General features: G+C 33.9%; 1 protein-coding gene across 1 annotated transcript in view; it reads right to left on the bottom strand.

The window, feature by feature from the left end:
- The window catches only part of CPS1 (carbamoyl-phosphate synthase 1, mitochondrial), a gene marked incomplete at its 3' end in the record, with an annotated part of 194,188 nt that extends 186,834 nt beyond the window's left edge, over positions 1 to 7,354 (bottom strand). The window contains exon 1 of the mRNA XM_012661215.1: positions 7,033 to 7,354. Coding sequence (XP_012516669.1) covers positions 7,033 to 7,158 — 126 coding nt within the window. The remainder of the gene's footprint in view (positions 1 to 7,032) is intronic.
- Between the last annotated feature and the right edge of the window lie 9,210 nt (positions 7,355 to 16,564).

Raw genomic sequence — 16,564 nt, 5'->3', positions numbered from 1 at the left:
AGTTTGTCTGCTGTGGACATTGGTATTATTTCACCAGGTGATAAAATATTTCACTTTTCTAATGACATCACAAAATAAGATACTGCAAGATCTGACATTTCTCCAAACATCTCATCTCTTTAGGGCTAAGGCTTTTAATTTCTCCTGAAAATTAAAATTCATTGTAAACCTACATTTATGGATCTATTTTCATTTCTTAATAAGGTGATGGATTAGCTTTATGGGGAACACAGATAAATGACTAGAATTTTTTTCACTTTAATACTCTCAGTTTGAGATCAAGTTTGAAAGGGTAGACATTTCAAAGCATTTTCCACGGTAAGAACAATGAAACTATTAATGGAAGTCACACAGTTGCATTCCCCTTAAAAAAGCTCTGGAAATGTGTCCCTGGCGCTATGCAATACTGACTTAGAGGGCTTAGTCTTAGGAAATAACAGTCAAAATTCAAATATAACTTATCATTTAATTTATAAAAGTTTTTGAAACAGCCTAATGTTTATGATTATTAGGAATTTCCTTCCTATTCAGTATTATGTTATTAAAAATCATCTCATTCATTTATTGTTCCACAACCCAGATCATTCTGAACTAATTTTGAGGATATTTATTCTTTACTTTGAACCAGTTTTCTTTGGGTCCTTTCTTTCAGGACTGGAAACAAGTCAAAATGAGACTTTTCTTGCAGTCTTAAATTGCATTAAACTTTTGCATATGTGGAGCTTATAGGACTGTATGAGAAATAAACAAATTGAAAACTGAAAAACAGCATGGTTTGTTACAAACACATGACAATATTTTGGTTGAAGTGGAAAAAATATGGCAACTTTAAACAGCATTGCCCTAAAGTGTCCTATTTGTAGAATCTCTAACAGCCATATAAAGCAGACACCCTCACTGATCCTTTGATTTAAACTACCTGTTCTCAAAATACAACAAAAAAAGGAAAGGAAAGGAAAACTCAAATTTGTGTTGTACTGAGGTAAAGTTCAGTATATAAATGACTCTTGAGTCAAGAATAAAATAACAGCAAAAGAAATTATTCAGAACTTTCTGAAGCCGGGTTAAATAGCAACTGTGGCTTCAGATCTATAAGCACAATAACAAAACATTGAATTAAACAGATCCATAGGGTGTTTGAGATCTAATTAAAATTCTAACCAGATTTGCCAACGTGTATTTCATTTTGTGTACAAAAGCAGACACGTGTCCTTGCATGAACGGCAGCACTGACCCATCTGTGAAATGGGGAGAATGGTAGTGTTTCTCCTCCTGGGTAGGAAAATTCACCAGTAAAATGTTCTGGACATAAAGCCTCAGACTAATTCAGCAATAAATTCCATACAAGTTTTAGAGAAAATAAAACCAACGTAGAGACAATAATCCCCTCAAGCCAGTAATGAAAACAAAAATGATTTACTCTGGGAATCTGACTGTATTGCTATTGAATCATTTATCTATGTAAATTATTTGCATATCGGGAAAAGTAGAGGCACCACATGTTTATTTCCACTTTCACCAATGCCTAAAGCTATATAATATATTTGATTTCTGGCTTACCTGATGTTTCTTGGCTATTAGTTCCCATCAGTACTCATCCTCTTAAGAAATAAATCTGGACTAAGGTTTGGAAAGTAGGAAGACTAAAGCCAGAATTTATTTCAGATAATTATTGTGTAGATAATATGGTAAAAAGTTAAAAACATAACGTGTTCTTTATTAGTAAATGAAATCTTATTTTACATTCTTGGAGTTATACTATTAAAATATGGATATTTGAAATTCAGAATTACAGCACAATTTGTCTTTAAAATATTTAATGAGATTTCTCTGCAGTTATAAGACCTAACACTTCAAGATTTTGAAGTACTGTAACAGCAGTAATCAATTAAGGCTTACAACATTCTAAGTTAATAGGCTTTCGACATCCTAAGTTAATATTAAGTCAGCAGCCTTTGGTTAAACATAAGCCAACGTTGAGGGGGAAAAAAAAATCACAAGGTTAATTTACTTGAATACTTCTATGTTTTGGACATTTAAAAACAAAAGATTCAGATTCATGAGTAATTTTTATTCTTATTATGTTTCTCATTATAAATAAAATACAGCATCTATAAAAATTCCATTACAAAATATGTTCATAAAGTGTAGGTTTATTAATAAGCACTTACTGAGCATCTGCTATGTGGCAAGTTGTTCTGAATCTGGGAGGGATGTACATATCGTAAGCTAATTTTTACTTTATGGTAATAAGTTATTATGGTCTTATATTTAGTTCTACATTATAGAATAAACTTATTCAGTAAAATTCTATAATGAAGTAGCAATCTTGATTCCTTTATAAGAACTTCACGTTATTCAATTAATCTCCCTATGAAATTTAAAAGATCAGTGTATGGCATTTAATAAGTTGAAAGAAAAGAAAAAGAAAATAGAATAGCCTTGAAAGTATTTTTATGAGAAATGAGAAAAATGAACTCATTTAGACCACATGAAGAAAAGCAAGTCTAAGCTAAATAAGATCACTAGGGCTGAGGAGCCTAACGCCAAGTTGGACCCTGGCCCATGCAGCTTTCTTCAGGCCTCAGTCATTGCCAAGCCCCAGCAAATACTAGTCAGATCAAGGGCAGTCAGTGTAGCCCAGGAAACTCCTCCTGAATCCCTGAAGTGAGTTCTGCCATGACCACTGCATAAGAGATGTTGAAAACTCTCTACGGTATCCCTCGATCTTTGAACAAGTTGGAAATATGAAGGTATGTCTAATGGAGACATAGGGCAGAGGAACATTCTCCATTTCCATAGCAGTAAGACCTAATTTTACCTCTAGACCATCAGAGAGTCTGGCTAAGTATAAGCAAATTGGGACTTGAGGGAGAAGGGGAGGGAGAGGGCAGCATAGATCAAGACCAGTGCTAGTCTCTAGGCAATTTCCTTAGCCAAAATTCTTAGCTCCTGACCCAGGGCTGGGACAAAGTAAGGCGAGTGAGGTGCCTAGGACACAAAACTGAAGGAGGCAGACCATGACCTGACAGTGAGATCCTCCTTACATTCTGCACCCCAGGTATCTCACTCACTTCACCCTAGTCTAGGCCGTTTGACCTGTAGCTTTTTCAAGGGTTTTATGTCAAGAAATATCAAGGCATTGTGGATGACAAAAAAATGAATCTATGTTTTAGAAAAAGGATGATATAAAAGGTGGAGAACATAAACAAAATGTTCAAAAGAGAGGCCACCTCCCAATTAGAGAAATACTGTGCACCAAAAACATGTAAAGTGATCCATCGTCCAGACTAATTCTGCAATAGCTAATTTGGTACTGGAACACAATTTATTCTTTCAAAAACTTGAATTACCATGAATGAAATCCAGCCCTAAAATGTATCTATATGTACTAAAAGTCTAATAAAGTAGTTATTCTTAAAAGTATGTGGTAACCCTATTCCTACTCCTACCTAACATGTACAAAGAGGCTTCAATATAATAATGAACTCTATTTCCTGTGAATGTCTTCAAAGCTACTACAATATAACTGAATGATTCTAATTATAAGAGATTTTGTAGTTGCTTATTTCTAGTCAAATGACAATAGCTCCTCAAGATTGAGCTAAACAGATACTTCTGTGTTGAAATCAGAATATAAAATCTTACAAAACGAAACCTTTCAAAAGAAATAATGATTCCTGGGGCTCGTTCGTATTTGAAGTCCCAGAGAAGACACTTGGACTGTTAGGTTCTTGGCTTAATTATAACAAAGGTCATCATTTTTAAAAATGAGTGGATTAATGTTAGAAGCACTACTTATTGCACACTTTTCTATTCATAGAGAACTTAACCTTTTCAATTAAATACCTTTGATTTCCAAATTCATTTGCAAGTAAAAATAAAGTTATTTAGTCTTGGTGACTTTCTAAGACTTGTGAACTCAGAAATTTTATATCTGTAAGTTCTTAAAGTCTAACATGATCCACTTATTATCCACTTATTTCTATTTATTATTCTTTCTGTATACCCCCATGGTAGAGCTTCCATGTTAATTAATTAATTAATTAATTAAATAGGATATGGTATATATCCTGCCTTTTAGAATTGAATTTACCACACTTAAAAAAAGATTATTTGTTTCATGGTACTTGAGTTTGATTCATTATAATAAATATCTTCTTAGAGATAGGTTTAATACAAAGGCAAAGCTGAAAGAATCATCATTATAAATATGTGAGAATTCTTATCAAATATCTTGTCATTGTAATAATTTGTAGTCCGTGGAAAACATGAAGACTCCCTGACCTAACCCTCTACTAATTCCTTCTACGAAAATATATATAACAGGAATTTTTTTTAACTATCCAGCTTTTGCTTTAAAGTGTTTATATGTTTTTAAGCACTGATCATGTATGATGATCATATAATCCTTTAAGTAAATCAGTAATGATTTCCACACTACAGATGACAAAATTTAGGTTCAGAGAATATGTGACTAGACCAAGGTCAGAGCATTTAGAAATGCATAACAGGGGTTAGAATCCAGATCTTATTATTCCCCATCCAGAGTATTTTCCACTATACTGTTACAACTGGCTGCATGTAATTATGAGCACCGAACATTTTCAATACTAATAGAAAAAGATCATGGTCTCTAAAAGTTTCATATTTTATGGTTGTTGATCATTTATACCCTTGATATCAACTTCCTTTAAAAGTAGAGCACCTTGAAATTCCTTCCTCTTTCCTATAAGTGAAATGCAACTGCGTCTATTGGCAAGGTACACTCTTAAATATTAGCCACAAACAAATACGCAAGGAACCCACAAAAAAAAATACAAGTGCGTCACTGCTGTCATCAAACCCACCCTCTCTGTCTTTTGCCAAGGAGAGAGGAAAAGGGACATCCAAAGACTTTGAAAAAACAACCTGATTTACAGGGCAATATAAATAAATGTATTTCTAAGAGAGTTGAATTTAAATGTAAAGGCAGAAAGAAAAGTAGATAGAGGACTACTTCAAAATAAGTGAATAATAACACAAGTCCCCTTGGACTGCTCTGTGGAATTTTAATTCGCTATTGTGAAGTTCAGGAACTATTTTTTGTGCCTGGCATTCCTCCAAAACTCTGGCCAATAATGATGGAGTGTGAGTAACGGCTTTTACACCATAAAATGATGGCTTATTCCTCCTACAAATTTGTCATTCTTAGCTGTGCACTGTGGCAGACCCTTGAAACAGATCTGTCACCATGAGCTAAAAGAACTGCTTTCATAGTGGTCTGTCCACATAATTAGAACATTTTGTTGTGGTTGTGGTTGTGGTTGTGTTACATGGAGCACTTCTTGTGATCTTGGAGAACTGGCTTCTAATCTCAGTCATGTCTATGCCATTTTAAGTGGTCAGTTTCTCTGTTTCTGGTATCTGATAGAGACAAATTTATCCTTATGCACCTACTTCAGTGAGAAGAAAAAGATATTCTGAGTGACTCAACTTTGAAGTATTAGAAGGCACATATAACCATAGCAATATTATTTTCACTACTGTTTTATTGTCTCTGAGCCGATATAAGAGTACCCTTGAGGTATGACTAACACTAAACTAAAACCAAATATCCACTCTCATAGTTTATATCTAGTTACTATATCTTCGATGATGGTTTAGAATGTTCTCCTTTCTGGTTCTTTTCCTATAACTAAACTGAATCCAAGAAAATGGTTTTTCCTGCTTATTTTTTAATTGAAAATGGCAGTTTCTTATACTCCTGTTAGAATTTTCTCCATGTGAAAGGCTGAAGTCATTAACATGCCACTGATGCTACTGTATGTATTCTCTCCTTTCTCCTGGGATCTTTAGACTCTCTCTCTCTCTCTCCTCCCTCTCCCTCCCACCCTTGTGTCTCTGTGTCTCCATCTCTCTTCCTTCCCTTTTACTCCTATCCCTTTCCCATGCTTATCCCTGGAGGCCACAAGAATATGTGGTATTGCTTAGCCCTGTAGGTGTCAGTGCTAAAACCCCTCTGAATTCTGACTTGAGCAACCTAAGCAGTAGAAGTTGTGGAAGCATCTGGAAGATTTTTAGTCAACACAGTGAACATACAAAATATAAGCAGAACACTCAAAACTCCTAGAGCGTATTTTTATATCAACAGAGGTTTTGGTTTTTTTCCTACTTCACATTCTACAGCTTTTACTACTAAAGAAGCAGTATATATAAAGCCACTGTGATTACTTAAACTTTATATTCACCAAAGATGATATTCATTGGCAAAGTTCCCATGGAGTACTTTCAGATTTCCCTGGTAACAAATGTCTTCATAAAGTCATAGGAAGGCACGGAGGTTCTCACAGGAATTTCATAATTCATTGATGAGGGCAGGAGAAGGGGGATTGATGTTCCTTTCTGGACTTGCCCCTTTGGTTATAGATACACTTGGAGGGACAGATTATCAACTGCTATTTTCCTCAGTGTATTAATTTGCAAAGAAAAATAATAAATTTGGCCTTCTAAAAGAGCAGCTAAGAGGAAAAATGAAAAGCTAAAGCAGTGTCTGCATGATGACTTGCAAATATCAAATTTATATAGATATTTTCTAAATTTTTTAAAACAATATTTTGAAAGAGAAAACTTTCCAGCGAGCCCTATTTGCAGAATAGGGGCTTAACACACTATATAATGTGATGTGGCTCACACATGTTTAAGCCACTCCATGTTTTCAACCCAAACTATCAGCAGTAGTGTCTAAGCACAGAAAGAGTTATGATGGCTTTTAAAAATGTTTCTTTTCCAAGCAGTAGTACACTTACATTTTACATGTTCACAGGAGTTGCCACCATTTTTTACATTAGATAAAAATTACTGTAATTTTATTTGGAGAAGATAAAAATGAGCATTTGCTGAAACAATAGATTCTATAGTAAAGCAAATATTAATAAATTAGCACTTCAGAACTATGTTCAAAACTGTATTTGCTTTGTAAGGAAAGCCTTTGCTTCACAGCTAAACCACACCCCATGCGACTTTAACAGAAACAATGAATATGGGTATTACCTTCACAGAAAGAAGTCTGATGCCAGGTCTTGAAAATTTCCATGGTTGGTGTGCAGTCACGTTGGTAAAGCCAAAACCAGTCTTCAGTGTCCTCACCACTTTGCAAGCTGTCAAAATCCTCGTCATTTTGAAGATGATTTGTCACTAAGATTAAATAAAATTATATATTTTTTATGAGAGTTTTGTTATAAGATTCTTAATTAATAGAAAAGAAAGCTGAGGGGTGCAGTCAGTGTTTAAGGCTGACTGCACAGCGGTCTTTGAATTTCCATTCATTCTGCCATTAAATGTCTTCAGCCACAGCTCCTCCTTCCCTGAACCCCTCCTCTTGAGGTAATGTCCAGGCCTGTTCCATGGACTCGTAATACAAATTGCAACACATCAAATACTACCTTCTCCTGCTGAAATAATGCTGGTGTTGTAGAAAACCTGTCATCTATCAAAGGAATTGCTTATGCAGCTCAATAGAATGACCTAGACATAATGGACAACCTTAGGAATATCACTTACCTAAAAGAGTAGCAACTTTCTAATAATGCCAAAGATCAAAGGCTTTTACTTGAATTACATGTTTTGCCTAATTCGGCTCAAAAAAGGTTTTTGGATTCCCAAAGAAACCTGAACCCTCCCTTGCCATTTTCTGCTTGGAAGAAGACAATGGAAATCACATATAGTCAAAAGGACATCAGAACAAACTTTCCTCTACAAATAGGCAGTAAACCTATCTACATTATTTTGGGGGTTAATAGAGTAGCATGTGACAGTCTAATCACTGCATTGTTCTGGGTTCCAAATTTTAAAGCAATCAATAATATCAAGTAAAACACAACTGGAGTAAAGCGGTCTATTATATCCCTCTTATGTCTCTTAAATTTGCAAAAAGTACATGAAACAAAGGCAAACACTCATTTTAATATAAGAATTATTCCTAAGTCAAGATTTTTTTTAGTCATTAAAATATTACATATAAAATTTTTAAAACTTGAGCATTCATGTTTTAGCCTGAGAAAAATTAATTCACTTAACCCTTCAATCACATGTTTAATCAGACACAGGGTTGCATCAGCTGGTGGAAGCTCTCTCTTAAATCATGTGTCCATGTAGAACAGGCAGCACTGCAGCGTTATCTTTTGATACCCTTACAAAGGTGGCCCAGGAATAAAGGCAGTACAGACTCATTCCTGAGGCTTCCCATAACAGAAAAGATGACACAGAATGACAGATGGTAAACATCACTGATTTACAACCAGTGCTGCAATGAAGGTGGGGATGGGTGTTTTGTTTTGTTTTGTTTTGTTTTTTAAGAGGAACGAAGTTTAAGCTAAATCTTCTGTCTTACTTAATATATCTGTGTATAAACATTCTCTGAGGGCAACTACTTCATGGTTCCTGGTAATAGAAAGCTAAACAAAATAGTCTCATATTAGTGTATATAAGTAATTAATAAAATAACTGATGCCGTGAAAGTATGCCCAAATGCAATGGGAAACTAAACGAATGGGGGGAAAAATAAAGGACGATCAATTTCCTTATGCATGTGCAGTGAAGTTTAAGTACGGGATATGTTGAACCATATTATACTGAAGGATGCAAGTATGTCAATCGGATGGAGGGGCAAAGAACCAGAAGGGATGGCATGAGCAACACCATAGAGGCATGAAATCATAGGGCATATTAAAAAAATGAACAGCCTAGATATGAGCAGGCACCATAACATGGCAGAATTTGTGTGCCTTAAAATGGTTGCCCTTATCCATAAATAGTGTTCATGACACATGAAGTATTTTGAACAAGAAATAAAGGTGAAATTTGTGTAAAAGAAAGATAACAGAAAATGAATTGAGGGAGGATAAAGCTGGCAAAAGGAAAACTCCCAACTTAGAGAACTGAGGACTTAGAATCACCGCTTACTGTGTTTTCTTTCCTTAATTAAAAAAAATGACGTATACTCACTATGGAAAAATTTTAAGATGCAAAACAAATTTAAATCAGTCATCATCCCATTACCCAGAGGTGCCATGCAATGAACATTGTAGTATATTCCATTCTTTGTGTTTTAATTAAATATGACAGTGGGAGTACTGAGCAGTCCAGAGCTTGACAAAGGAAAGACTTCGTCACCATTTATAACAGTTGACCGAAAAGCATGACGAAGAGTACATGGTTTTCCGGAGAGACGTCAGCAACCTCAGAATTCTGTGACTCTAAAGTCTAGAGAGAAACGTGGACATCAGAGTTTTAATGGGCTTTCATCTTTACCAGTAAAGGGTCCTGACTGTAGGATAGGGTCCATGTTGCTAATCACTAGAATAAAGGGGGAGGGGGCAGACGATTTGGAAAATTTGGTTAATTATTCTGAATTAGAGACTTGGAAAATCCATCTGTTGTGATTGTACAATCATCTTAGAGATTGGAAAGCCCAATAAATAGAAGAGTGAGTAGTGTCAGATTTAAGTTTCAAGATAGACTGAAATCTATGACTGAACTGGAAAAAAAATACTGTATTAATGAGAGCCTTTACATTAGGATAGATCAAAGGAGTGGGGCTGTAAGAGTTGGTCCGTAAGGAACGTTAAAGTCAGACGTAAAAAAACTTTAGTGGAAATACTACGCTTTTATGAAAGACATTTTTTTTCCCAAAGCATTTTAAAAGAAAGTGTTTTTCAGTTTGAAATGATTTTTCCCCTCACAGAAGCTCTCTGCACTCGAGTGAGCAGAGTGTCGGGCACATGTGCATGCACACACAGGGGCTGGGGACTTCTGTGCACTTGAAAATACATTCTCTGTGAGCCAGGTCATTAAGGGTCCTCTAAATTTGTGTCGCTCACTCAGAAAAGCGAAATATTTGATATAGATTTAGACCTCCTTTCTAGTGATACATTTACCATAGTTAACACTGTTTACAACACTGGGCTATTTTCCTCTGTACAATCCCATGTAGAAAATTAAAAACTCAACACTTCTCAATTTTGATGGAGTAAGAAACATTCTAATACCTTTACATTTAATGCTGAGAAAGTGTTTTATTTCTTCCATAAACTGGAAATGCTTTGAATATGTATTAATACATACGTGTGCATGTATATGTAGAGTCTATGTGTGTGGGTGTGGTGTGTGTGTATGAATGATAGGCATACTTTGGAATAACTATAGAGACAGAGACAGAGAAAAGTATTCTTAACTAATATATTCATCATTTTTCAAAAGAAATAGAAGCATTTAGCCTTTAAAATCCCTCAGAGTACCTAATTTTATGAGTTTGTCATTGACATATCTGATATTGAAAATGATAACATATCAAATATTAAGTTGTATTTATTTTCATTTGATATTTAAAGAAATTTATAAAATACAGAAAAATAGATAATAACCCACCCCACAAACATAACCTCTGTTAATACTTAAGTGTATTATTTTCTTCTAGCATTTATGTCTATGCATAGATCATAGTTATGAAAACTTTCATCAACTTGCATTGTGCTTTTGTGAGGTAATAACATATAAAAAGTATGTTTGATGTTATTATAAAGTTCCTTTTAAACCTTAATTGAAATTGCTGCTACAATGGATATCAATATTGCCATTTTCGATCAATATTGACAAATTTCTGTCCAAGAGAGCATACTCAATCTACATACCAATTACAATACATAATGTGCCTTTCAATACATCCTTACCAACAGTAGGTATTATCTTGTCTTTGCACTAGTGCGGAAAATGGTGTTTTGGTTTCATTTAAGTTTTAAATCACTGGTGAGGTTGAACACTTTCATATGTTTTAATTAGTACTATTCTTCTTTTGTCAACTGCTATCTACATCTTTTCTTCCCATTAATCCATTTGTATTAATAATCAAGCAAACATCCTTTAAAGGAAACACAAAGTGACAATGATTGACAGCCTGTATATGTACTGATTTCAAGTATCCTCTTTATTTGTACAGTCGACTGACACAAGCAAGGAGGGCCTGCTACCAATTGAAAAAAATGAGAACAGCACGTCCTGGAGAATAAAGGCCTCACGTTTTGGAATGAAGAAAAAATAATGGTGTTAGTGATTCCTTCTTCAAAGGTACAGAGATTTTCAACTGTCCTCTTGAAGTATGTCATCCTAGGCAATGAATCAGAAACAATTCTGAGAAAGTGATGTATCTATCAAAAAGTCTTTAATATAGCAAGCATGCAAGAGATGCTTCTGGAAGAATGATTGAACAAATGGATGCATATATGCTAGATTCCTGCCTGATCAGTAATGATTATTTAAGCAGGAACAAATAAAATTATGTCAGATAAACATAAAAGGAAATAAAGAAGTTTAAAAATCAAAAAAGAACTGTCAATAATTCTATAAAGTCTATTTTTGAAGAGATAAGTTAAAGCAAGAAGCAAGGTATGACTGGAGAGAAAATAAATTCAGAGTAAAAGAAGATGCAACAGCTCCCTGAAGAAATGTCTACTGTTTTGTGTTTGAGCAGGGATTCGTGAAAATAGAATACAATAGGCAGAAGTAATTAGGTTCTATTCTATGATTTTTATTAGCCTGGGTAACATAGCAAGGAACATTGTCACAAGTAAGGATATGGACAGAGAAGGCTATTCTTTGAGGGAAAATGGTGTGGGTTATACCCATATATTATAAAAGGCACATACTTTCTTCTATCATAGAAACTAGGACAAGCTGGTAGAAGGATTCCTCAAATAAAGTTTGACCAGGAAGAAGACTTAAAGTTGTTTCAAAACCTTTTCCAATATGTCAATGATTGATAATGACAATAGACAGATATCAGGTTGTTAGATGATAGTGTTTTTAAGTAATGAGATGTCTTTGGAAATCCAATCGAGTAAGACATGTTCATTAAGATCCAATTGGCATTTTGAGGGATAGAAAGTGACGAACCAATTATGATGAGTGTCCTTATCAATCTAACATTTGATAACATAAAGGTTGAAATGATATAAAAGAAAGTGAAAAATGAAGCTGGAAAGGAGACCTTGTAAAATTGGTTTCACACATTACAACTCAAGGCACATGTGATTTATGTCCTAGGATAGTAAAAAAAAAAATGCTATCATTTATAAGACCCCATTTGAAAACATCTTAAAGAAAAGAGATTAGTCAGTACTAGGAGCAAGTATTTATAAAGAGTGAATCTTACCATACTGCCTTTAAAATAGACATTACTAGCAGACCAAGTAGAAATGTTTGATGAAATCCACCCTAATTCAAGAGCATGGAGTATATATTCTAGACCAACATTAGGTGCATACCAATGTAAGACATCAGACTGAATTAGCCAGTGAATTAATCAAGCTTCTTGTGTATTCGTGGGATGAGGAGTGGGCAATGCCTTAGAAAGTTGATTCCAGAATTCACAGTGTCCTTGGAAAACTGAAGACAGTCAAACACAAAGTTCAAGCAAAGTGAGATTAAGAGTAAATTAATCCAAAAAGAGGAAGAAAAGCATTCTGCAAATAAAAGTTATGGAAGATTGATTATATGGAAATGAACAAAAAGACATATTTAACAACCATAAAGCATAGCAAGAGGCCCAAAATTATTCATAGTAAGCTGTAATTACAAAAGCCATATATAGAAAGTAGAATTTAGAGTAGAATTTAAGAAAAGAAACTCAAAGTTCATTAGAAAGTTAAATATTGACTAAATTAAAATTCTAAAAATGGAATTTTGACCATGAGATAACTATTGAATTTAAAATCATGTCATATAGCATTTTTGAGCAGTCTTTGACTCTTCCCAAAAGTCAAAAAAATAAAAGAGGAAACTTTTAAGTAAGAAATGAGAGAGATCCTACAAGAGAAGCTAAAACATTAGAATTTATAACCATATTAGCATATTGTCTATGTCTATATAGGAAAATATATAGATATATATACTACTTGCTATTATGCCATCAAGTGCAAATAGGTATTTAAATAAATCTATTTTAATGGCTCCAATGATGATAATATAATCCTGTCTGGAAGTTGAGGTACTTGGCATTTGTTGATTTCCTGAGCTAGACATTGGCATGCCTTATTTGCTAATCTTTAAAGCAATCCCTGAAAGTAGCTAATGCTATCCCTATTTTATAGATAATAGTGGTAAGTACCAGAGAATTAAGTGGCATGTCCAGGATCACACAGCTAATACATTGCAAAGCCGAGATCAGAACTCAACCCTTAGCCAATATCCATCCTCTTCCAGCAGGTCAGTTGTATCTGGGAAAAACAGAGGCGACAGCATGGAATGCCTTGGGAAGAGTGGGCTGGTCAAGATTCAACTTGATAAGAAGAATATATGAGAGTAGAGGTAGCGGAGGCTAGGTTTCTGATGCTCAGGAATATTTATAACATTTCTGAAAATGGGTAAAATGTAACAACTTCAGTAAAAATCAAACAATGAGAGAGAAGAAAGTTACCGTAACTTCTCTGATTTATTATTGCTAGAAATAATATAAGAAAGGAGGGCAGTTAAATAAAAATAAAACTATCGATGTTTCAGTGATCCACCTAGCAGAACTAATTGGCCTGGGAGTCACATTTCTAGCTGGCTAATTCATTGAGCTGGACTCACCTAAAATATCAAAGGATACTTTTTATATGTTTCTACCTTATATCCTATTTCTTGAAGTTACTTATTCCAAAATCCTTGAGTCTGGGTGATTTAATGTCATTAAATTTGTATGATCGTTCAGAAATAAAATCTAGAGTTGCTAAAAGGATAACCAATTCAGGAAGTATTTATTGAGTAGTTTCCATATATCAGACATTGTATATCCAGAAATAGGAGTTTTTTCTGCTGAAAGAGTCTTTGAAGGAAATCAGAAACCTATCGAATGTATTGCCTAAATTCTCATCAAACAGACAATATAAAAAGTATATAGTTTTATATAATTGGATGAAATCTTTAAAATCTTTTAAAAAATTCCTTTGTTTTATAGATATAAAAAAAAACATACCTAAGTGAGCCAAGGTCATTTCATTATTTTTGAATTACTTAAATACTAGGTCTAAAGAGTTTAGTAGACGTCAGTGTAGAAAGAGAAGTTCTGAACAATTACTACATTTCAAATAGAAATAATTTGGTAAATAGTGAAATAAGTAGTAAAGAAACTAACAATTACACAAATCAAACTCTACACTTAATCATGGCTGAAGCATTTTCTTAAAACTTGGCCTAAATATGCCTACATCATACATTTTTACAAAATAGAATGACTAAATCATTAGACAATTGTTCATTCTAACTAGTAAAATGCTTCTAACAAAAAGTAAAAAAATATTCATCATCGGCCTCCTTTGCACAATAATAACCATTGCGACAAAACCATCTTTTAACATGCTGAACTGAACAAATATGCCTGATGGGCTTGTTTTCTTAACTTTCGTCAAGAGTAAACACAAATGATTTTGCAAGATTCTAAAGAGCAACCCTGGCAATGGGGAGGTTGAGGGGAGTAACCCAGATTAGGTTCCAGGACAGTATTGGACTCTCTTTAAATTAAACAGTTTTGAGGATCACAGATGTTGAGCAACGTGTATTGAAGTGACCAACTTCGTGAAGTAAGGGGCAGCAGTTTACACTGGAATGACATCGAGAATTTTTTGTTAACAAATCACCTACGCACATTCCTACTCCACCCCTTTTGTAGTACATTTGTTATATTGAATCTGATTTCTTCCATGCCCTCCTATTTTTCAGGGAATTTGGTCCAGGAAGATGTTTTCCACCCTCCCGGAAATAGGACCCCTGCTTTTACAAACATTAGTTCCATCTTCCTAAAATTTTATTGCAATTCCCTGTGAATGGACCACATAGCTATTTCTTCCTCCAGATTGTAGATTTCTGAGTTGAGTCACAGAGGGGCAGGAGTGCCTTTTCTTATTTTATAGAGGCTAAAAATTTTTGGAGAAAACTGATGCTCTGGAGAAGGGGAACAAAGAAGAACAAGGAGACAGAAAAGGGGAGGAAGAAGAAGAAAGAGAAAGAAGCCAACCTTCTAATCCTTGAACTCTACAAACTTCTAGCAATTAGTCAAAAGTGCATCCGTGGACTTCAATTCCTGACAAGCCTTTGAGGGTTGAAGAATTAAATGTTTTATTCTGGTATTGTTTATCTGATGTCATTTATTTTTAACCTATATTTGCCCTCATCAAGATCATTCTCAGCTGATAGGAAGAGGAAAATATGTAATGTTGTTGCTAATTGATCTTGGATTAGGGAATTGACTAATTTAAGAGAACATTTTGAAAACTTTGTGAACTAAAAAATCAAAGGACCGAGTATCAGAAAGTTAAAAACTATGCCAAGATTTTAAAAATTTTGTATTTAAAAGTTAATCAACAGATTAGAAGCTGAGGTCCAGCAGTAAGAATAAAAATCTTACGAAAAGAATGTTTAAACACATTCTAAAATGTAAGATAAATGAGAGAAATAAAGTTGCACAATAGAAGTATTATTAGTACTATGTTAGTAACTCTGGATAGCACACCAATATGCAACTTGGAAAAAGAAAGGCTTTCCAGGTTAGAATATTTATACTAAAAATGGTGACAGTGTTCTTCGAATCATTGGAGACCCTGACCCCAAAAATACACTTGTCCATAAATGTCTGTTTTTCTGTCATTAATTAAAATAATTAATTTGTACTTGATTGACTAATCAACATTTCTCTTATTATAACCCACATACATTTGAAACAAAGATATATGCAGGACTTTCAGAGACCAGAGTTATAATATAGGAACACAAAGGCCCAGTGATAAAATATTTCCACTCCCAACAGAAACTAAGGCTTCTTTTAAAAATATATACAACTGTTCTCCACATTTGCAAATAGATAGAATTGTATATTCTCTAGGTATGTTGATTAGTTTAAAAGCCTTTAACAAAAGACAAAAATATTTTAAAAGACCTTTTAATGAGGTACAATTTTTTCTTATTTTTCTATTATATGATAAAGTCAGAAGACTTAAAACCTAATGAAAGTTACTGATACTTTCAACTAAGGGTCTTTCAGGAGTACAGTTTTTATTCACATGCAAATCAGAGCACCTCCAAAGATCATTCTGTGAACACTATACAGAAAGAATTGATACTCACTAGACTACATAATTCTTTCATTTTAGTTTCAATCTTAATATACAGGGTAAAAAAATGAAAAATTTCTTTATTGTGAAAATATCCCAGTATTTGTCTTTATAATATTTTTTTTCTTATCCCCAATATGATAGTATGTCTTGATAATATTTAAAAACAAATAGAAATATTACAGTGAACTAAAAAAACAGAATTCAAATATGGGAATTAGCTTTTAATAACCCCAAATTAAATTCTGAATTGTCTGCATTTTTGCAAATTGCCTTTGCAGCTAACTCTCTGATTAGAGGCCAGAATCAATTTCAATGAAAATCAGTCTTTTAAAAGTACTTTTTAAAATAACGTTTACATTTAAATAAAAGTTTATCATATTAACTGAACAAAATAAACCAGGAAATATGTCCATTTAGCACCATTTTTTACACAGCTATTT

Source organism: Propithecus coquereli, unplaced genomic scaffold, assembly GCF_000956105.1.
Source record: "Propithecus coquereli isolate 6110/MARCELLA unplaced genomic scaffold, Pcoq_1.0 Scaffold70, whole genome shotgun sequence".
NCBI classification, from domain to species: Eukaryota; Metazoa; Chordata; class Mammalia; order Primates; family Indriidae; genus Propithecus; species Propithecus coquereli.
This window is presented reverse-complemented; position numbering and strand designations above follow the sequence as displayed.